This window comes from Lucilia sericata, unplaced genomic scaffold, assembly GCF_015586225.1.
Source record: "Lucilia sericata isolate MDLA Ls3-8-SP2 unplaced genomic scaffold, ASM1558622v1 Contig000029F_arrow, whole genome shotgun sequence".
Lineage (NCBI taxonomy): Eukaryota > Metazoa > Arthropoda > Insecta > Diptera > Calliphoridae > Lucilia > Lucilia sericata.
Window position 1 is genome coordinate 472,591 of NW_023994067.1, and position 23,468 is coordinate 496,058.

The following is a 23,468-nucleotide window of genomic DNA, read 5'->3' on the forward strand; positions in this document are numbered from 1 at the left end:
TTAAAAATGTCGATCAATTTAAAAAAATATTCAAAAATAACCCGGATAAAAATTCGCGAAATTACAATTTATAAAGTTTTTTTTGCTTTTATGAAACTATAAAAATCTTTAATTACTATACACATTCGTGTTTTAGATTGAAATTATTTGAAATTATTGGATTTTCTTAAATTTTAATGACTTTTCATCAGTTTTTTATTTACTGCTATTAATTTCCATAGGATGATACATATAAAAATAAAGTTTTAACATAGTGTGCGTAAACTTATGTTTTTATAATTTGTATAAACCAAAGACCGGAAGTAAGTCCTCCCAAAGTTCGCATATCAAATTGTGGTTATATTTTTATTTGTATATAATCTATGTTTGTATGTATTATTAGTTTTTATTTATAAAATATTTAATTTTTTTGTTTTAATATTTAGTTTTCCTTTTTTGTCCAAGACAACCTAACCAACTAAGCTAAGTTCTCCACTTTTTTGTCCATTTCCTGTTTCGTTCCCTTCTACATCTTTACTTTATAATAACTGTCAAAGTAAGAGAATAGTAGTAAGTTTGCGCGCTGGTTTTACTCTTCTATAAGTTTTGTGAAAATTTGCGCTCAAATTAAGAAAATTGTATATAAATTTTGAAAAATAAGAAAATAAAGTGTGAATTAATGAAAATCTTATTGTTTTATTATAATCTAATAAAGTTTAAAAAAAATTAAGAAATTTTCAACCTGTTTCGGGCATTGCAATCATTGTTAGTCCTTATAGTATATTTGTGCGTTTGTCGTAAATTTCATTAAGCCAATGGAGTACCCTTTTGTTGAACGTTATGTTCGGTGTATGCAATGATATGTATAAATATGCGTGCAAGTGAGTGTGTCCGGCAAAAATATACCAACGGAGCACCACTTTTCAAAGTTAATGTTACATGAGTTGAAAAAGAGAGTAGCTTATGCAAGTTGATGTTGTTGGTAAAATAAAAGTTTATTATACATACATATTATTATGTATGAATATAGTAAATGTGTACATACATACATATTTGTCATAAATAGAGAAGTTAAATGCATAGAAGTCAATTAATAAAAAATTAAATAAATAAAAAAGAAAAAATATGGATTTTTTTAATATAAAAATTTATTAAATACGTACAAATAAATATTTGAAAACATATTTAATTATCATACATAGCTTTTGAGAACAAATTCGAAAATGTTTGTTTTCAAATGGAAAATTCGTGCCATCTCAAACAAAAAGGCAGTTAGAAATTAAACCTATTTTTCAAATGTATATTCAAATGTCTTCTTAAGCTTTTCCAGATTATGTGGCACATATTATGTTAAATTTTGGCATATTCTAAAAATTTTCGGTTCGGTTCCGTCTTGATAATTGTTGGGGCCAATCCAAACATTTAATACCGTGCTTCTCAAGTCCCTAGGTGGTTATATAAGCCTTTTGCTTATGGCCACCGTCATGCATTTTGATAGTTTAGTGTGGTTCACACCCTAAGACTTCCTGGATATGGAGATAAGAATCCGTTAAAGGATCAATCTAAGGTTCTGCCTTTATTATGTGGACTATTTTCCTAAGGATTCTTAACGTTTTTCATGGAACCAACCCCAAATCAATAGTAATCCCTGTGAAAATATTATGAATATTTCGGCTTTGGAATATAATCTTAAGATTGATAAAATTTTATCAAACAGTAATTCCAATAAATTTTACAAATAAAATTCTTTAATTAATTAGGAAAATCAAAAAAGTTTAATAGAAGGTGTGTTAGAAAAGTATAGTTTAGTTCCTGGACAAAAATAAATTTTTATATGTATGTAGAACTAAATTATCGTTTACTTTTCGCCAATGGTGCTGAGGGATTTTCACCCTTATAGAAATCTTTCAGCAATTCCATAGCCTCGTCAGCTCTCAAACCGCCTTTTATATTCAAACAGTGACCCACGACTTGTGGCACGTTAACAACTGTCTTGCCGCCGAAACGGTCATTGGCACAACCATAAATAATTTCCTTCACCCTTAGATCATGCAAAGCAGCGGAGCACATTATACATGGCTCCACTGTAACAACTACGGAAATATGTGGAAAAACTTTGGAATAATCTAAATTATTTGTTGAGCAATATTTCAGAACCTGATCGATGCAGATGAATTCAGCATGACGTGTGGCGTTTTTTGTGGCATTAACTTGATTACCACCACGTGCTATAATTGTACCATTGTAAATGAAAACACAACCCACGGGTACCTCACCGGCGGACAGCGCTAGACGTGCTTCTGCAAATGCATCCTCCATAAAATCGTCTAGTGCCATGTTCTCGAAAATTGCTTTATTTTTTTAAAATTTTTGTAAACACATCAAAAAATACAATTGTTTTTGTTTACGAATGTAATTTTTTTGGAAATGTTGCCAACTTACAAAAACTGCTAAACTCGCAAAGAAGTTAACAACTACATATAGCTCATTTACTAAAAGACTGGCATAATCCATTAATGTGTTTCTAATCTGAATTTTAATTAAATGTTTACTTATGAAATATATGAAAAACATGAATTTCCTTTTGACAGCAATGTTGGCAACATTATGTAGTGTCAATATATAGTAACAGGATGTTTCATATATAAATATTTTTCCGAGGGTAGTTTTGGTAATTGTTTGTTTTTACAAAAAAAAAAATCTTTTAAAATTTAAAAATTGTGATTTATACTTTTGGAAGGGACATTCTATGTGAGTTTTGACAAATTATAGACCTTTTATGGAAGCTATGACAAGCTAAGCAACGGTCTCCACTTTTTTTGTTCATTTCCTTTTTCGTTCCCTTCTACATCTTTACTTTATGATAACTGTCAAAGTAAAAAAAAATAGTAGTAAGTTTGCGCGCCGGTTTTACGCTTCTATAAGTTTTGTGAAAATTTGTGTTAAAATTAAGGAAATTATATAAATTATTGAAAAATAAGAAAATCAAGTGCAATTTAATGAAAATCTTATTGTTATATTATAATCTAATAAAGCTTATACAAATTTTATAAATTTGCAACCTTTTTCGGCCGTTTGCAATTATTGCCAGTCGTTATAATATATTTGTGTGTTTGTTGTAAATTTCATTAAGCCAGCGGAGCACCCTTTTTGTTCAAGGTCATGTTCAAGTGAGTGTGTCCGGCAAAAATATACCAACGGAGCACCACTTTTCAAAGTTAATGTTAATTAAATGAGTTGAAAAATAGAGTAGCTTATGCGTGTTGTTGTTGTTAGTAAATTAAAAGTTTATTATATGTACATACATATTATGTATGTTTGTAAAAATATGTATTCATGCATTAAGTAAGAAAATAAAGTATAGTGTATTAAATATTACGTATACGTATGTACGTAGTTCATAAATAGAAATATAGTGCATACATAAATACATATTTGTGATAATTAAAGAAATTAAATGCATAGATGTCAATTAATAAATTAAATAAATAAAAAAGATAAAATACATATATGTATGTATTTTTTAATATAAAAATTTATTAAATACAAATTAATTGATTAAAATAACTATAAAATAGTAATCAGTTGAAATTCATAAAATATTAAGATAAATTAATAAAATAAAAAATAAATTAAAATGTAAAGATCAGGGTTGTCTTAGAATCTAATTGTTCTAAATTGAATTTAAAAACCACAAAAAACACACATTGTTTTTAGTTCGATCTACATAGTTAGTATATACCTATTTATATTTATATTTTTTGTAATTTTCAAATCCAATTCTGAAAATGTTTGGATTAAATAACAACCCCAAGTAATTAAAAGTCAAAATGCCAAATCGTTTCAAATGGTACTTGATAGTTATGAGACAATTGAAAACATAAATAATTTTTGAAAAAAAAATTCACATTATATGGTATATGATCTTCTATTGTATACCACAGCACCCATTCAAAGTCCCTTAATGGCTTAAAGCTCCTCTCAAAGACATTTCACATGATATTAATTTTTCATATCATTTCTTTGCGTGAAATATGAAATAAAATGGAAAAATCCTTAAAAAATTACTTTTTTATTCTTTGACATAGTAGCTCACCTAATATTGTTCCTAGAAATGGTATCTTAGAATGAAACAAGCATTAATTTTCGATGGGCGCCGTCCTTTTCCCCGTACAAATTATCTTCATTTAAGACTCCTAAATCCACTTTAATAAATTATTTTTTTTTTGATTAATCTAACTAAAATTTTTTAAATTTTTACAAATGTTTTTTATTAAAACCGTCTTTCATCATAATTAAAAACATGATTAAAAAGTTTCCTTCATTCGATATGTATTTGAAATATGTACTTCACTATAAAAATATAAGAAAATAATAAATTAAATATGAAATTTAGCAAAAATAAATTATAAAAATAAAAAATAATGTAAGTGCACAGGGTGAATTTACACTTAAAAAATAAAAAAATATATAAAATAATTAAATAAAAATATATTTTGTATAAATATAAAATAAAAAATATATAAATAAAAATATAAAATAATAAAAAATATATTTTTTGTATAAATATAAAATTATTAATTAAAGTACACATTCGTCAACATTTCATCAAGAATTATGAAATTATGCATAAGGTAAGAAAACAATGAATCTTTATTAGAAATGTTGAAAATCAGAATTTTAATTAAATGTTTGCTTATAAAATATGTACACAGAAAAAACTGAAAAACGATTTCAATTACCAAAACCTCGTTTTCAATTATTTTATTTTTTGAAGTTCAACCTATAACAAAAATTGTATATTCAATTACTACTTATAATTGATTTCGTACACAAAATTTTTATTTTTTTCTATTTTTGTTGTAATTAAATACGTATTTGATTATACATTTTTATGAATCAAATACAAAATGAATTGAACTATTTTAAAATTTTTGATTAATCTTTTAATTGAAAATTTTTTAAAATTAATTTTTTCTGTGTATGTAAATGAACATGTATTCTACTTTTGACTTTAACAGCAAAAAAATCGGAAATAGTAAATGTTTTAGTAAATGAGCGATATGTACAAATGTATGTATATGGGACCGACTAATTATGTAAAGAAAGCAAAATCATGTTTTTGTTACCCCTCTCAAAATTTACATTGTTTTGTTTTATGAAGATCCCCAACATATTTTAAGAGACCTGATAAAGGACCACATAACAGGGCCGATAGGGGCCTACGATATTTCTTCTGAACTAACTAATGAACAAACAAACAAAATTAAACAAATAATTACATATCGTGATATGAAATCCAAAAAGCCTAAGTTACAAAAAAAATCAAAACAAATTTTTTTATTGATTATGATGCACAGTATCAGAATACATGTCGCTGCTAAATTTTACACTCCTAGAATTAAAATTAACTTCCTTATCAACGAAATATTATAAGATTATTAACTTAAATTCATAAAAATTTTAAAATTTGAATTTGTAAAATGTCGTAAATTTGCATAAAATAAAAATTGCACTTTTAACGAATCCTTGTAAATTAGATTTTATTTTAATAGCTTTAGAACTTTTCCAAAGAAAAAATTCCAATAATTGAAAATATTTATGAAAACAGAGAAGCCGTATGAATATCTGCCAAATTTCGTCCTGTTTGAGCGACAAAATTAGTTACAAATGTTGAACCGTACTATATTTTAATGTAACTTACGCCTTTTTGGGCTTTAGAAAATTTTTTAATTAATTTTAATCTTCATTTCTCTGTAATTAAACAAAAACTGAAATTTTTCTTATTTGTTAATAAAAAATAAGCGTAACTTCAGAAAATATTGAAATTTTTTGGTTTATCATTTTAGAAGGTTTTTCGCAAAGAATATAGTTTTTTTCTTTTCCTGAAAAATTTGTTCGATGTAACTTAGTGCTATTTGGATATTATGTGACGATATGTACATAACAATCCTTTCAAATGATACAAAATATTGGCTTAAATGAGTTTGCGCAAGTTAAAAGCAGTCAATTTTGGTAAACGTCCTAATACAACGATCGGTAAATCATTGTTCATACCTCCTATAGTTGAATTACATATTCCAAAAATTAATTTTCATGCTAATTTAAAGGCTGTGTTGATCAACTTTTATCCTTTTACCACCACCTTTCCGCCAAAGAACTGCATAACGACCAAAATACTTTTCTCTTATATATTTTATTAAAAAACAATATAGAAATGCTATTATTAAAATGCTAAACTTAAAATAAAGAATTATGTACTACTAATTGCTAAATATTCCGAATTATTTTTCTGCTAAATATTTTTCCAATTCCGTTGATGCCAAAAGGCTAAATCGTGTTTTTACAGCATTCAGCGATTTTGTTAACTTCTTGCGCAGCACAGCCGAGGTTATGTTAAGAAATTCTTCCACCTTTTTAAAATAAAATAATGACTCTTATGATATACACAAACAATAGCGAATCTATTTACTTACCGTCAATTCATTTTCTTTGCGACCATATTTAACAAACTGGCATTGAGGAGCATGTTTCATGTGTTCCTTCCATGGATCATCAGTTGGATCCCAACCATGTAATTGTTTGCAACAAACAAAACATGTTGCAGCGTCGTCTTCTTCATTATTTTTATTACCCGTCCAGTAGAAACCAGCTTCAGCCATTTTTGTAATACTGCAAGATGAATTTTCGTCGTAAGGCCAGGTTTTGAAACTATCAATACGATGTTTTTCCATTAGAAACACTTCTTGGAAATTATTAAATTTAGCTGAAATATTTTCCGACATATTTTTATTCAATTTTGTATTATTGTCTAAATTAATATATTTTTCACAATTTTTTTCAAGCGTCTCTTTCGCGGTCAGTGTTGTTATTGCGTTGGGCGTTTGAATTTTTTTTTGTAATAAATATCATTTACATGAAGGTTGGCAACATTATGAAGTGTCAATCTATAATAACAGGATGCGTCATATATAAATACTTTTACGAGGGTAGTGTTAATATAGTGTTGGTAAACGTTTATCTTTACAAAAAAAATCGTTTAAAATTTAAAAATTGTGATTAATATTTTGCGTTAAAAAGTAGTGTTTATATTTCTATAATCATATTTGTGGAATAGTGACCTTTTTTATTTTAATTTTCACTTTTTCATAGTTTTTTTTGTTTATATATTAGGAACAAGTTAGTGTGTTATGTACGGTTGGAGTACCATGTCGTTTTTTAATGCATTATGTGCTAAGCAGATTTATTTTCGAATCGATTATCGTCAGTTCTCTAAAGTATCATATTATCTATTACATTTCGTATACAAAAGCTATATTTGTCTGAAATTTTCTTAGATTTTTACTCATTTTTCTTTTTTTCGGCTTAAACAAATTTTGAATACATATTCTGTTGAACTTGATCCTTGAAACCTCATTAGATGTCAGAATCATAACAATGTTCAACAGTACCGGTTCCCATGGTGTACTGAAGTGATTTAGTTTGCATCCGATCTAGTTAGTTTAAGATAAGTTCAAAAATTTTTCTGCATTTTATTTATAAAAAAGATTAAAGGTATATAAATAATTCAGTTTCTTTTTCTGAAAAAAAAAAAAAAATAAATAAAAATAAGGCCAGCTTATTCATATCCATATCAAATTGTTAAAAAAAATATAAACTACAAGTTGCTTAAATTTATGATTCATTTCCCATAGTTGTTTAAATTTTTTTGATGCATTTCTGACATACTTTTAGTAAATGCTCTTCAATTTGTGATTATTTCATTTCTCATATACTTCAGTAAATCCTCTTCGATCAAAAATTTCTCTGCTTTCTCTGGCCAATTGTTATTATTAAGTGCTCTTGGACTGGGATGAGCTAGACGTAATAGATGTTTACTTTTGCAATATTCTGATGCTTTCAGAGTATCATATACATAATTCCCAATGGCTACAATAATTTCTGGTTGTATTAATTGTAATACTTGTTCGGTAGTACGTAAACATTCATTGCGAATTTGTAGCTTATAAGGTCCTTTCAATTCGCTGGGAGTAATATTGTTGCCATTGCTATTGAAAAATACAAGCGGGCAAAAATTATGAACAAAACATTGTTTAAAGAAAGTATCGAGGGATCCGTTTGATAATTCTTTAAATAATGTCCATAGCCGTTTACCACTTGGTTCTTCGCGTGTACTTGCTAAACCTTTAACAGGTCTTTTAGGATGAACTACTGGCGGTTGGTTAACGGTGCCATTTAGCCCCATTATATCTCTAACGGTAGTAATATTGCCGAACGGTATCTGGAAGATATTAAAATTTTATTTTAGCAGTAGGTCAAATATATAAAAATATTAAAAAAATCCAACTCAAACACTAGACAAATAGTTTTTAACTTTGTCTAACTACTCACACCAGTTTGCATCATACCATTAGGTCCAGGATTCATACCAATGAATAATACTTTTTTAACTTCATTAAGGTATTTTTTTAAGTATGCACAATGGATATCGTCGGCATATTCTATTGGATTGTAAATATGAGTGATATCCGGATTTGTTGTAAAATTTCTAAGTTTTTCATTTAATTGAATCTCTAAATTGTAAAATTGTATCCATAAATCTGGAGCTATGCTGGTGTTTGCTAACATTCCGATATGACTTATTGTACAGTTTACTTTTTATTAAAATTATCAAGTTAAAAAGCTTGCGGCTATAACCACTCTATAAATTTAAAATTTTTAAAACTCTTATTTCTGAAGCTTTTTTGATAAAATTTTAACAACAATACAAAGATATTTAGTTTAGTTATAACTAAGTGTCTGGTGTGTATGTATACTGATTATTACTCACCCCCGTCTGTCCCATACCATCGTGTCCTGGATTCATACCAATAAACAACAATCTCTTCGTGCCTTTCAGATAATGTCTTAGGTATTCACAGTGCAGTTGGGCAGCATACTCAACGGGATTGTAAATGTGTGTTATTTCTTTTTCTGCTTGGTAGTGACACAGATTTTCATTTAGTTCACATTCTAAATTGTAGACCTTTTGCCACAAAGTAGTGTTAAAAAAATTAGAAGTTTTAATTAATCTGTTATTATTATTGTTGGCGTCTGGTAATGTCTCTTTATGGACAACCGGCTTGTTAGTTGCCTTTCTGGCTAATTTTTTCTTTAGCATATTTATTATTAAAGTAATTAATGAATTATTTAAAAAAATCCGCTTTGTTTTGAAAAATTTGTTTATTATTGTTTTTATTTTGGTTTTGATTCGGCTTTTACAATCAGCTGGTTTGTGGCATTCACGGAGAATTAGTAACACAATCACAATTTGCTGTTAACAGGCTGTTTTGCTTATAAATTCTTATAAAAATTCAAAAATATTTTAACGGATTTTGGTAATTCCTATAACTATGTACATATTTCATTTCAATTAAACCGATCGTTTAATTAGATAGATTAATAGACCAGGCATGGAAAATTCAGTACTTTAGTACTTTTTCATTTCGAAATATTACCGCGGTATTCCTACAACTTATTCAGTATTTTTTCTAACTAATAAACTGTTGATAAGAAGTCCACATAGTATTCAGTCTGTAGTCTAGTCTATAGTCTAGTCTAGTCTAGTCTAGTCTAGTCTAGTCTAGTCTAGTCTAGTCTAGTCTAGTCTAGTCTAGTCTAGTCTAGTCTAGTCTAGTCTAGTCTAGTCTAGTCTAGTCTAGTCTAGTCTAGTCTAGTCTAGTCTATAGTCTAGTCTATAGTCTAGTCTATAGTCTAGTCTAGTCTAGTCTAGTCTATAGTCTAGTCTAGTCTATAGTCTAGTCTAGTCTATAGTCTAGTCTATAGTCTAGTCTATAGTCTAGTCTATAGTCTAGTCTATAGTCTAGTCTATAGTCTAGTCTATAGTCTAGTCTATAGTCTAGTCTATAGTCTAGTCTATAGTCTAGTCTATAGTCTAGTCTATAGTCTAGTCTATAGTCTAGTCTATAGTCTAGTCTATAGTCTAGTCTATAGTCTAGTCTATAGTCTAGTCTATAGTCTAGTCTATAGTCTAGTCTATAGTCTAGTCTATAGTCTAGTCTATAGTCTAGTCTATAGTCTAGTCTATAGTCTAGTCTATAGTCTAGTCTATAGTCTAGTCTATAGTCTACTATAGTCTAGTCTAGTCTATAGTCTAGTCTAGTCTAGTCTATAGTCTAGTCTATAGTCCAGTCTATAGTCTAGTCTATAGTCTAGTCTATAGTCTAGTCTATAGTCTAGTCTATAGTCTAGTCTAGTCTAGTCTATAGTCTAGTCTATAGTCTAGTCTATAGTCTTTTTCAATTTTATTCTCCTATTTTTTTGGAGTTTGCATCGATATAGCTTATGCTGGTATTTTTTCTTTCCATTACCTTATCTTTCTATTAATTTAGTTTTTTTTTTACTATATTCTAGTATTTTTTGGCCTCTTGTATCTTTTAAATCATTGAATATATTAATAATATTCACATATCAATCAATTATAATTACATTTTTTCAAATTGATTTAAACTAAATGGTTTGCTTTTTGGAACCGGGATTCCTAGACCTAGTTAGGAGCAAATTTGGTATTTTTTAAACATACTTTTCGTAAATATGAATATTTCTTTTCAGGAAAGCAAAATCTATAAGAATTTTAACATACTTTATCCCGATTAAATGGGGATATGTGTACATATAAGTGATCTATTTTGTTCTTTAACTGTTATTTTTAAAATTTTCTGTAATATTGAATCGAGGAATATAAATTAAGCAAACAATGTTTTAATTTAAATAGAACCTATAAAAGAAAACATTCTGACACTTTTTTGTCCATCAAATGGTACTTTTTTTACTGAACTAATTTCAAAAATTAAATTAAAACATTCTAAAATTCTATACTATTACTTATTGGTACTATTTTGTTGTTCAAATGGTTATTTAGTTATCGTTTTTCTTCATTGGTACACAAAAGTAAAGCTATAGATAAACTTTATAGCGACGAAAATATATTTTAAAAGAGTGTTCACATGATAGTCCTTTAATACTTTTGTAATCCAAATTTTGGTATAATTTAATTTTGATAAGGGTAGCGTAGCATCCATGGTACGCTAGTCTTTTATAAAATTAACGTGCAGATCTTCTACTAGGTGGGGTTGTGGGGTTTAAATAAAAAACAAAGACACTATAAGTTGGTATAATTCATAGCTAATTAGAGTTCGATCCTCACGAACTTTATAGTAAATCTTACACATATATTCAATAAAAACTCTTTTTTTATTTTATTTAATACAAAATTTTCTTATTTTTATTCGTTTACTTAAAATCTACATAATTTTTATGGCATTTCATTATAAATTTATTTAAAACAGTTTAATTCAATATTTAGTAATTAAATACCTTTCTAAAATAAAACTATGACAGTAAAAGGCTTATAACCTAAATGAACAGAAATTGGCAATTTATGGAATTTATTTTGTAATTAACTTAATATATATAACTGACCATTTTCCTCTCTTCATTTCTAAAAAAAATACACATAAAACCAACACCAGTACCCAATCGTTTCTTTGTCTTAAAATAAAAATACATATCTGCGTCTAAAAACTAAAATAAATATTGCTTTAGTCCATCATTTGTTATGCCTGCAAGAGAAGGGGAAATTGACTAAAACCTAAAGGAAATCAGTTCCATATGTTGCAGGCACAACAAACAAATCCAGTATTTAATATTACTAACTTAAAGTCTAATTAAATGTAAGTAGTTAATAGAGGAAGAGGGCTTTTATGGTGGCATTAAATTAATTTAAATTTTAAGATTTCTGCGTCTATTGCCAATATTTGACCATTCCACTGGTATCGATGCTGAGACATCATACTTGCTTGTCGCACAATTTTGCAATTTTTGTGCACGCTCGCAACGACGACTTACTGACCAGTAGGTAAATCCTTTAGGACATCTAAATATTTGTCCTTCTAAGCGTTGAGTTTGTGCTGAAAACTGACATTTGACAAAGAGCTGAGCACACTCATCACTATTTAGGGCAAAGTGTCCCTCATTGGGACACAGGGGAGCAGTTGAACGAATTTGAATCTAAATAATTTGGAAAACAAATGATACTTAAATTGAATTATTATAGAAAAATTCAACTTTCTCTTACCGTATGACTATGTTTGTACTCCTCTTCAAAAAGTACAGTTTGCGTTCTAGACTTTATCTCACAATCATCGCCAGAATTTGGTGCATCACATCTGTTAAGGCTTTCGTGGTATACAGTGCCATTTGGACATTTAAATACAACTATACTTTGATCGTAACTATCGGCTTTTTCAGTACATTGGTAGAACATATTGCAATGTTTAGGATGACGTCTAAAGCCTGTCGGGCATATGAAAAGATTTTGACCCTCACTGGTTGGTGGACAGGGTGCTGTAGTGTTACCAGAAGTTTCTGGTTGAATAGTTGATTCACCAGTAATAGGATCAGTTGGTGAAGTTGTTTCTGGTTTTGTTGTGGAACTTTCTATAGGTTGAGTAGTTGTAGTCGTATCTGTAGGATATTCAGTTGTAGTCTGTTCTGGTTTTCCCGTAGTTGTGGTGTCTTTGGATTTTTCCGTTGTTGTGGTTTCAGGTTTTCCCACAGTTGTGGTTTCTTTAGGACTTTCAGTTGTTGTAGTTTCAGGTTTTCCGGTAGTTGTAGTTTCCTTGGAACTTTCCATAGTTGTGGTTTCAGGTTTTCCCACAGTTGTGGTTTCCTTAGGACTTTCAGTTGTTGTAGTTTCAGGTTTTCCGGTAGTTGTAGTATCCTTGGAACTTTCCACAGTTGTGGTTTCAGGTTTTCCCACAGTTGTGGTTTCCTTAGGACTTTCAGTTGTTGTAGTTTCAGGTTTTCCGGTAGTTGTAGTTTCCTTGGGACTATCAATTGTTGTAGTATCCTTTGAACTGTCCGTTGTTGTAGATTCAGGTTGTCCCGTAGTTGATGTTTCCTTAGGATTTTCCGTTGTTGTAGATTCAGGTCGTCCTATAGTTGTAGTTTCCTTAGGACTTTCTGTTGTTATAGACTCAGGTTTTCCAGTTGTGGTAGTATCATTGACACTTCCAGTTGTGGTTGGTTCAGGTTTGTTTGTTGAACTAATCTCTGTAGTTGATGGATATTCAATTGTTGTAGCACCCGATGAACAATTGCCCGATACTTTATCGGCATAGTTACAAGTCTCTAGCGAAGAATCCCAAACAGTACCTTTAGGACAACGGAAACTATATACCTGGTAGTTTCCATTCTTATCTCCATCTACACAGCGATAATAACGATTGCAATCATCAGGGTCTGGGAAGAAACCTTCACTAGTACAGGTATGATTTATGGGTTCCATTGTAGTGCTTTCATACTCTTCTGTAGTAGTCGATATTGAGGATGTTTCAGTAGTGGTAGGTACATAACCAGGCTTATCAGTGGATTGTACAGTAGTGGGATACACCGAAGAAGTTTCTGTAGTTGTAGGAGATGTCATTGTAGTGTTAGGGTTTTCAGTAGTTGTAGGTGAAGTAGTGGAAGTAGAAGCCCCTACTTCCGTCGTTGCGGGAGAGTCTGTCGTACTAGGTACATATCCTGGTTTATCTGTTGGTTGTTCGGTGGTAGTAGGTTTTGTCATTGTCATAGAGGTGGTTTCCACAGGAATTGAAGTGGTTGAATCAGTTGGCTTATATGTGGTTGTTTCATATCCAGTTGTGGTCGTCTCTATTTGCTCAATTTGACCTTCACAACGCTCTACATTGGCTGCATGGTCACATGTTTGCTTGTCTTCATTCCAACCTGTTCCCTTGCCACACATAAATGCATGCTGTTCTAGTTTGTTTCCATTCATTATACATCTATAAAATTTACGACAATTATCGGGATCAGCCATAAATCCTTCACCTGGACATTTTTTACCTGCCGGAAGATTAGGCACTGGCGTGGTTGAGGATGGTTGCATGGTTGTAGTATAATCCGTAGTAGAGGATGGTAAATCAGTTGAACTAGTCGTAGGTTCAGTTGTAGGTTTTGTGATGGGCATGGTAGTGGTAGGAGTTTGTGTGGTAGTTGTGGGCGTTAGTGATGACATGGTAGTTGTCTGAGGAGCTGTTGTAGGCTTATCATATTCGGTAGTAGTATGACCTGGCGACGAAGTTGTCGTATATTCCATTGTTGTAGTTTCCACTTCGGGTTCTTCAGTTTGTCCCTGACAACGTTCGATATTGTCTCTGTGGTCACACGTCTGTTTTTCTTCATTCCAGCCAGTACCTTTAGCGCACATAAACTCATATTTGGAGTATCCATTACCACTTTTCTCACAGCGATAAAATTTGCGACAATTATCGGGATCAGCCATAAAACCTTCTCCATTACAATTCTTTCCTGGTGGTAAGTTCGGAATAGGTGTGGTTGATGTTGGTTGCATAGTGGTAGTGTAATCTGTAGTAGTGCTGGATTCTGTTGTAGTTGATTGTACAATAGTTGTTGGATGTTGGGTCGTTGTCGTTGGCTTTTGTGTAGACATTGTTGTTGTCTCATAGGCAGTAGTTGTAGGCTTTTCATATTCCGTAGTAGTTGTTGGTTTCACATATCCAGCAGTTGTTGTCTCACTTGTTGTAGAACCTCCAGTAGTATATTCTATTGTTGTAGTTTCCGGTTCAGGTTCTTCGGTTTGTCCTTGACAACGCTCAATATTATCTCTGTGATCACATGTCTGCTTTTCTTCATTCCAACCTGTGCCTCTAGCACACATGAATTCATGTTTTGAATAACCATTTCCGCTCTTCTCACAGCGATAGAATTTGCGACAATTATCTGGGTCTGCCATAAAACCTTCTCCTTTGCAGAGCCTTCCAGGTGGTAAGTTGGGTACCGGAGTAGTTGATGTTGGTTGCATAGTTGTAGTATAGTCTGTGGTAGTACTTGGTTCAGTAGTCGTAGGCATGGTAGGTTGGGTGGCAGCTGGAGAAATTTGAGTTGTTGTGGTAGGTTTTTGATTTTCCATTGTTGTTGTTTCATATGAAACTGTAGTAGTTGTAGGTTTCTCATATCCAGTTGTTGTTGTGGGCTTTTCGTAGCCAGCTGTAGTAGTCTCACTTACTATGCTACTAGTTGGCCTGTAAGTGGTATACTCTACGGTAGTTGTTTCGGGATCTGGTTGTTCAGTTTGTCCTTGACAACGCTCGATATTGTCTCTATGGTCACAGGTTTGTTTATCTTCATTCCAGCCGGTTCCTTTAGCGCACATAAATTCATGTTTGGAATAACCGTTGCCACTCTTCTCACATCTATAAAATTTGCGACAATTGTCGGGATCAGCCATAAAACCTTCTCCGCTACATTTATTGCCTGCTGGTAAATTTGGAACAGGAGTAGTTGAAGTTGGTTGCATTGTTGTGGTATAATCTGTAGGTGTAGTACTTGGCTTAGTGGTACTGGGTTTCAAGGTAGTTGTGTAATCTGTAGGAGTAGTACTTGGTTCAGTGCTACTAGGTTTGGTGGGTTTCATGGTAGTTGAGGGAGATTGAGTTGTTACGGTTGTTGATTCATATGAAGGGGTGGTAGTTGTGGGCTTTTCGTATCCTGTTGTTGTCGTAGGAGGTTTTTCATAATCGGCTGTAGTAGCTTCACTTGCTTTGCTTGTTGTGGAGCTGCTGGTCGTATATTCCATGGTTGTTGTTTCAGGCTCTGGTTCCTCAGTTTGTCCCTGACAACGCTCAATATTGTCTCTGTGATCGCATGTTTGTTTTTCCTCATTCCAACCTGTACCTTTAGCACACATAAATTCATGCTTAGAGTAACTATTACCAGTTTTTTCACAGCGGTAGAATTTGCGGCAGTTGTCAGGGTCCGCCATAAAACCTTCACCATTACATTCCTTTCCTGGAGGTAGATTAGGTATCGGTGTTGTTGAGGTAGGTTGCATGGTGGTAGTGTAATCGGTAGTAGAAGTGCTGGGCTCATTGGTTGTTGGTTTTTGAGAAATCGTTGTTGTTTCATAGAAAGTTGTTGTTGTTGAGGGTTTTTCATATCCCGCAGTTGTTGTGGGCTCTGTGGTCGTTGGTTTTTGAGCTGCCATTGTTGTTGTTTCATAGGAATTTGTTGTTGTCGAGGGTTTTTCATATTCTGTAGTTGTTGTGTGTTCTGGGGTTGTTGGTTTTTGAGCTGCCATTGTTGTTTCAAAGGCAGATGTTGTAGTTGTGGGTTTTTCATAACCATTTGTAGTACTTTCACTTGTTGTTGGTTTGTAAGTAGTATATTCCATTGTAGTTGTTTCAGGATCTGGTTGTTCCGTTTGTCCCTGACAACGATCGATATTGTCTCTATGATCACATGACTGCTTCTCTTCATTCCAACCTGTTCCTTTGGCACACATAAATTCGTGTTTGGAATAACCGTTGCTACTCTTTTCACAACGATAGAATTTGCGACAATTATCGGGATCAGCCATAAAACCTTCTCCTTCACATGTATTACCTGGAGGTAAGTTTGGTACAGGAGTTGTAGAAGTAGGTTGCATAGTACTGGTATAATCAGTAGGTGTGGATGCAGTTGTAGTAGATTCACCGATCACTGTGGAAGTGGGATATATTGTAGATGTGGTGGTTGGATTCATCGTTGTTGGTTTCTCAAAAGTTTCAGTAGTCGAAATCACTGTGGTAGAAGAATATTTTTCTGTTGTCGTCGTACTCTGATATTCCATAGTAGTTGTTTCCGGCTCTGGTTCCTCTGTTTGTCCTCGACAACGATCTACATTATCTCGATGATCACACGTTTGGTTCTCCTCATTCCATGCTGTGTTTTTAGCACACTTAAACTCATGACGTTCATAGCCTTCTTTCGATTGAATACAACGATAGAATTTTCGACAGTTATCAGGATCAGCCATAAAGCCCTCACCTTGACATTTTGTACCGGGTGGTAGATTTGGTATGGGTGTGGTGGTAGATGGTTGCATAGTAGTAGTCAAGTCGCCAGTTGGTATGGATTCTGTGGATGTAGGTTTTACAATTTCAGTTGTGGACTCATATTTAGTTGTAGTAGTGGTGTAATAAGAGTCGGTCGTAGTTGGTACACCAGTAGTAGTTTGAATTTGACATCTAGGATCCGCAACATTAGCGGGATGATTGCAACTTTCAATTTCTGCATCCCATACTGTGTTGTTTCCACATTTGAATGAATGCTTTTCAAAATTTCCCTTGCCGTTATCAATACATCTGTAGAACTTTTGACAGTCTTCGCTGTCGCCAAAGAAACCTTCTTTGGAACACTTGTCATTAGATGATATTGGTTCGTTTGGATTAGGTTTTACTGTAGTAGTAATAGGTTGGCTGGTAGTTTCTGGATCTTTTCCGGAGGTTGTAATTTCGGGGTATTTACTGGTTGTAGTTTGGGGGTATTGTGTAGTGGGTTGATATCCTGGTATTGATGTGGTTGTTTCTTGTGTTGATGGCTCATATCCAGGCTTATCTGTTATTGTCTCCTGTGATATTTGTGTAGTTGGTTCATATCCAGGCTTTCCTGTTGTTGTCTCTGGTGGTGTTTGTGTAGTTGGCAGATATCCCGGTTTAACTGTTGTTTCTTGTGGCCTTTGTGTAGTTGATGTAGTGGTCTGAGGTTTCTGAGAAGGTGGCAAATAACCTGGTCCTGAAGTGGTTGCTGGTTGTGGTTTTTGAGTCGAAGATTCTTCACTACCAGTATTTACATTACACTTATTTAAATCATGGTTACATGTCTGCAATTCACTGTCCCAAACAGTGCCTTTGCCACATCTGAAGGAATACTGCGAAAATTTTCCATTTCCATTGTCTACACAGCGATAAAAACGAGAACAATCATTTGGATCTCCTGTGAATCCCTCTGTTTTACAAATACCATGTGCCGGAGGAGTAGTAGAACTTACTGCTCCCATTGGAGGCTTTTGTGTAGATGTTGGTTTAGCGGCAGGTTTTTGAGTGGTCGAGCTGGAAGTAGGTTTTTGTTCTGATGGTTTACTAGTTGTAGGTGTACTACTTGGTGGACGTTGTGTTGTTGTTTGTTGTGTTTCTGATTGAGTTCCGGAACCAGATCCAGAATCAGTACCAGTACCACACTTTTTGTTTTTAACTGCCCAAGCATGATTACATCCTTCAATTTGACTATCCCATACAGTGCCGGGTCCACAAGTAAATACGACTTTATCGTATCCTCCTTTGCTATTTTTTACACAACGATAGAATTTTGCACAGTCTTTAGAATCTTCCAGATATTGGTTGTTGCTTTTACAGGTACCAACGGGGTTTTGTTGTTGAGTTGATGAGCCTGATTGAGATGTTGATCCGGATTGAGACGTTGAGCCAGACTGAGAAGATCCAGACGATCCAGATTGTGACGAAGAAGAACCAGATTGAGAAGAACCAGATTGAGAAGAACCAGATTGAGAAGAACCAGATTGAGATGATGATCCAGATTGAGACGAGGAACCAGTTTGCGATGATGATGATCCAGATTGCGATGATGATCCTGATTGAGATGATGATGATCCAGATTGAGACGATGATGATTCAGACTGAGACGATGATGATGCTGATTGAGATGATGATGATCCAGATTGAGACGATGATGATTCAGACTGAGACGATGATGATCCAGACTGAGACGATGAACTGGTTTCTGTTGAATTTGATGCTGATCCCTGAGTTGTCGATTGGTTAGAGCTAGATTCTTGTGTTGTTGATGAACTAGAACCTGACGATCCTGTTTGTGATCCTTGAGTATTGGATTGATTATTTGATGAAGATGAAGAACCAGACTGTGACGAAGACTGATTGTTATTGTTTTGTTCCGAGGTAGAAGAACCAGTCGTGGAACTTGAGCCGGAAGATTGATTATTGGATGATGAACTGTTTGATCCTTGGTTATTACTGCTACTATTAGAAGACTGAGATCCACTTGATCCCGATGATTGAGTATTCGAAGAGGATGAAGAACCAGTTTGTGTTGATTGATTGTTATTGTTTTCTTCGGTAGAGGATGTCCCGGATGTCCCAGATGTTCCTGTTGTCGTACTTGAACTAGATGATTCATTATTGGATGAGGACGATCCTTGATTGTTGCTACTAGTTGAATTTTGTCCGCTACTTGCAACAATTTTACAATTTAAGTTTTGTACTTGTGCAGGATGATCACAACTGTTAGCTGGAGGATTCCATACAGTATCTGGTGGACACTTGAATGATACTTTGTTATAACCGCCTTTACCATCATTAATACATCTATAGAATTTATTGCAATCTTCTTTGTCTTCCAAAAATGTTTCTTCGCTTTCGCAATGTGTTGCTGGTTTAAATGGTTTTTGAGTTGTTGTAGTTTGATTATTATTATTATTGTTAGATTGCGATGAAGAAGAGTTAGATGTTCCCTGATTACTCGAAGAAGAGGATGATTGATTGGATGTGTTGCTTTGATTGTTACTGCTCGATGAAGAAGATGACTGATTTGATTCTGTAGTTGTGGTAGAACCTTGGGATCCGGATTGTGAGCTCGACGATGATTGATTAGAGGAACTAGAACTTTGATTGTTGGATCCTTGATTTTGGTTGTTCGATGAAGACGATGACTGATTTGATCCAGAACTTTGGTTGTTGGATCCTTGATTTTGGTTATTCGATGAAGACGATGATTGATTTGATTCTGTAGTTGAAGTAGAACCATGTTGTGTTCCTGATTGTGAACTAGATGATGATTGGTTGTTGTTATTTGATGAAGAGCCAGAACTTTGATTGTTGGATTCCTGATTTTCGTTATTGGATGAAGAGGATCCCGATTGTGAATTTGATGACGATTGATTAGAAGAACTGCTTTGATTATTATTGTTTGATGAAGATGAACTAGAACTTTGGTTGTTGGATTCTTGATTTTGGTTATTCGACGAAGATGATGATTCAGTTCCTGTAGAACCTTGCTGTGATCCTGTTTGGGAACTGGATGATGATGAACCACTTTGATTATTATTTGTAGAGTTCGTTCCTTGATTATTCGATGATGACTGGTTATTATTGTTAGATGATGTTGACGAGGAGGAACCAGAGCTCGATCCCTGCTGATTTGATGATGAAGATTGATTTGATCCCTGATTATTTTGATTGTTTGATGAGGTTGACGACTGTTGGTTCTGTGAGCTTGAACCAGAAGATGAACTTCCATTGCTTGCCATAATTCTACATTGTTCTTTTTGAACATCTGTTGGATGATTACAACCTTTAGAGTCTGGATCCCAAACTGTACCAGGTGCACAATCAAAAGATATTGTGTCGTAACCACCATTTCCATTATCTACGCAACGATAGAATCGGGCACAATCGTATTTATCTTGTAGGTAGGTTTCAGAATGTTGACATTTGCCATCCGGATTTGAAGGTTTTTGTGGTTTATTTTGGCCTTGTTCTCCGCTCGAACTTTGTTGATTATTTGATTGTTGATTACCAGAAGACTGAGATTGATTGTGTGAGGTACCTGTTTGATTGTTGTTATTTGATGATGATCCAGACTGATTATTAGATGAACTTGATTCATTGTTGTTGTTTGATCCCGTTTGATTTGATGATGATTCCGACTGATTGTTAGATGAATTAGATTGATTGTTAGAGGAATTGTTGCTGTTTTCCGATGACCCAGATTGATTGTTACTGTTCGACGATGATGATCCAGACTGATTATTAGATTCGTTGTTAGAGGAACTGGTCTGACTATTAGATGAACCAGTCTGATTGCTATTATTTGATGATGATCCCGACTGATTATTTGAAGAGCCAGATTGATTATTTGAGCTAGATTGACTGTTGCTATTTGAAGATCCTGATTGATTATTTGATGAACTAGATGTTCCTGTTCCTTGTTGTTTACACTTTTCGCGTTGCGAATCTGTAGGTAGATCACATACTTTGTCATCTTGATTCCAAACCGTTCCAGGGCCACAAGTAAACGGTACAATTTCTAAACCACCATTACCATTATCTCGACAACGATAGAATTTAGCACAATCTTCTTTATCGGGTATATAAGTATTTTCATCTACGCAATCAGTGGCAGAGGGTTCATTGGAAGTGCTATTGGAGTTGGTTGAACTTTGTTGTTGATTGTTATTATTGTTGTTACTTTGAGATTGGGAATTAGAGGAAGATTCTTGATTATTGTTTGCATTCGAATTTGAAGAACTTTGTTGATTGTTATTATTTGAACTTTGGTTGGATCCTTGACTATTTGCATTTGTAGAGTTGGAAGATTGTTGGCTATTATTTGTATTTTGTGAATTTGAATTAGAGTTTTGTTGTTGGCTATTATTTGACGAGTTTTGAGAATTAGAACTTTGATTGCCGCTTGAATTTTGAGAATTAGAGTTGGAATTCTGTTGGCTGTTATTTGAGTTTTGTGCATTTGAATTGGAATTTTGTTGATTGTTGTTATTTGAAGAGTTTTGGGAATTAGAACTTTCATTGTTATTGGAATTTGAATTCTGTTGACTGTTGTTCTGAGAGGAATTCTGAGAATTTGAATTTTGATTGCTGCTAGAATTCTGAGAATTTGAGTTGTTATTTTCATTCGAGGTTGTGTGATTAGTGGAGCTTTGTGTGGAACTTTCATGGTTAGATGATGAAGTAGATGACTGTTGGTTACTTGAAGATGACGAAGAACTTTCTGTGCCACTTGATTGTTGAGAAGATGATGAAGAGGAGCTCGATGAACTTGACGAACTACTAGAACTTTGTTGTGAACTAGATGATGACGTTGATGAAGACATTGATGATGATGATGTACTATTTTGATAGCTTGTATGTGACGATTGTGTTGATGTCTGCTCATTGTTATACTCATCCATTTGTATGCCTTGTTTACCTTGACATCCACCATTAGCACGTACATTTAACAAGTGATTACATGATTGCAATGATTCATCCCATGCTGTACCATCCGAACACCGGAAGCCAATTTTATTAAATGTACGACCATTCGAAATACAACGATAAAATACAGTGCAGTCATCTGGATCGCTCATAAATCCATCATCTTCGCATGGTGGCCCTTGGTCATTATCTGTACTGCTGCTACTGCCACTGCTGCTCATGCCAGCAGAGCGTGCTGATGAAGTTGAAAAGGAAATTACCGAAACACCACTTAATCCTGTGAGGCCATAATTTTGCCAATGATTGTATGCCCCATCCATAGCATTGCCATTATTTGCAATGCCTCCCTTAACTCTGGCTGCATTGAGAACATGCATCAAACGACTATCAATACTATCGCCATCATCATCAATTGAACTATTAATAACATCACCACCATAACCCCCAAAATAAACCCCTTGTCTCTTATCGCCTACTGCCGCCCCAGACCCAAATCCAGCTCCAACAACGACATCATCATCACTTGCCAATGTATCAATTTCATTTATATATTGTTGACATTCCTCGCGATTGGCCAGCATGGCTGGCATACACAATTTCAAATCACGTGAAAATATTGTACCTTTTTTGCAGTTTAACAAATATGCTTTAATGTAGCCATTTGTTTGAGCCTCACAACGATAGTACAATTGACATTCATAATTGTGTGCATATAAACCTTCCGCAGGACACGTGAATACTTCTGGCATTTCAATATTGCTTGTGCTAGTTGGTCTGCTGTTGCTGACATCGCTTTTCTCGTCATGGTAGATGGAATTTTCATTTTCATTGTCATTGTAATGCTGCAGTAATGTTGGCGATACTTCTATACCTGAAATGAGAGAAAAATAAACGATTGCTTGTAAATGAAGTTAAATGTTTTCTATCTTGTTAGATGTAACAGGATGTTAAATGTAACGTTGTAACAAAAAAACAGTTTTGGTTCCTGTATCAGGAGATTTAAATTTTTCTGTTTCTTCTTTTATTCGTTTTTGAAAGAACAATACGGAAATAAGATAAAGAATAATAGAATTTTAGTTAAGATTAAAGTCAAAAAGTTTAAGAAAAAATGAGTTGCTATTTAAATAGTGTTAGTTATTGTTTTAAATAAAGCTAATTTAAATCTTTATAGTTTTTAAATTACAAAAACCATTTAAAATTGTTACATTTGTTTAAAACAATTTACAATTTAATTTAATACTCTCAACCAACCATAACTCGTGGCACAAATCTAAGACGATTGATGTACATATTTTCTTTTCCTGTATATTTTATATAACTCAATAAAATTCTAATTTACTACTAAGTATGACTATAATATTATAGGCTTCCTGTAATTATGATTGCTGCTGGGGAGAATTTATTTGTAGACGGACCCTACATTGCAGACCTTTTGCCTATTAGGCACTAACTCAATTTATATCAATTTCCTTCCGTTAACAATTATTTAGTAGTACAATTTTCTACATACATTTATAAAAAAATAAATGTTTTTCTCTATTACAAACAGTTGGTTTGTCGTACTTACTTGTATTTATACGAAAATAAAAAGGATCACATTTAATTTAATAGCTATTA

General features: G+C 33.1%; 4 protein-coding genes across 5 annotated transcripts in view; all 4 read right to left on the reverse strand.

Moving 5' to 3' along the window:
- Positions 1-1,234: 1,234 nt before the first annotated feature.
- On the reverse strand, positions 1,235-2,531 carry LOC119610779 (tRNA-specific adenosine deaminase 2). Its single transcript, XM_037966130.1, has 2 exons — positions 2,422-2,531; positions 1,235-2,330 (listed from the first exon to the last, which is right to left on the reverse strand). Exon 2 carries the CDS (start codon positions 2,314-2,316, stop codon positions 1,831-1,833), a length of 486 nt encoding a protein of 161 aa, XP_037822058.1. The 5' UTR covers positions 2,317-2,330; positions 2,422-2,531; the 3' UTR covers positions 1,235-1,830.
- A 3,625-nt stretch (positions 2,532-6,156) lies between these two features.
- On the reverse strand, positions 6,157-6,874 carry LOC119610789 (baculoviral IAP repeat-containing protein 5). The gene is made up of 2 exons (XM_037966141.1): positions 6,456-6,874; positions 6,157-6,392 (listed from the first exon to the last, which is right to left on the reverse strand). Exons 1-2 carry the CDS (start codon positions 6,762-6,764, stop codon positions 6,264-6,266), a joined length of 438 nt encoding a protein of 145 aa, XP_037822069.1. The 5' UTR covers positions 6,765-6,874; the 3' UTR covers positions 6,157-6,263.
- A 602-nt stretch (positions 6,875-7,476) lies between these two features.
- Positions 7,477-9,241, reverse strand: LOC119610769 (single-strand selective monofunctional uracil DNA glycosylase). The gene is made up of 2 exons (XM_037966121.1): positions 8,810-9,241; positions 7,477-8,260 (listed from the first exon to the last, which is right to left on the reverse strand). The coding sequence occupies exons 1-2, from the start codon at positions 9,137-9,139 to the stop codon at positions 7,724-7,726; spliced, it is 867 nt and encodes a 288-aa protein (XP_037822049.1). The 5' UTR covers positions 9,140-9,241; the 3' UTR covers positions 7,477-7,723.
- A 2,047-nt stretch (positions 9,242-11,288) lies between these two features.
- Positions 11,289-23,468, reverse strand: part of LOC119610620 (serine-rich adhesin for platelets-like) — a 190,847-nt gene continuing 178,667 nt past the window's right edge. For both annotated transcript variants that reach the window (XM_037965917.1, XM_037965922.1), the window contains 2 exons: positions 12,116-22,722; positions 11,289-12,048 (listed from right to left, as the gene is read on the reverse strand). In XM_037965917.1, coding sequence (XP_037821845.1) covers positions 11,761-12,048; positions 12,116-22,722 — 10,895 coding nt within the window. In that variant the 3' untranslated portion in view covers positions 11,289-11,760. The remainder of the gene's footprint in view (positions 12,049-12,115; positions 22,723-23,468) is intronic.

What these genes read in the sequence shown, in the direction of transcription:
- LOC119610779 (XM_037966130.1), bottom strand. Translation starts at nt 2,316, where the DNA reads ATGGCACTAGACGATTTTATGGAGGATGCATTTGCAGAAGCACGTCTA.
- LOC119610789 (XM_037966141.1), bottom strand. Translation starts at nt 6,764, where the DNA reads ATGTCGGAAAATATTTCAGCTAAATTTAATAATTTCCAAGAAGTGTTT. An exon ending in GCAAAGAAAATGAATTGACG is followed by an intron (nt 6,393 to 6,455) that starts GTAAGTAAATAG and finishes TATTTTAAAAAG; the next exon opens with GTGGAAGAATTTCTTAACAT.
- LOC119610769 (XM_037966121.1), bottom strand. Translation starts at nt 9,139, where the DNA reads ATGCTAAAGAAAAAATTAGCCAGAAAGGCAACTAACAAGCCGGTTGTC. An exon ending in ATGGTATGGGACAGACGGGG is followed by an intron (nt 8,261 to 8,809) that starts GTGAGTAATAAT and finishes AATATCTTCCAG; the next exon opens with ATACCGTTCGGCAATATTAC.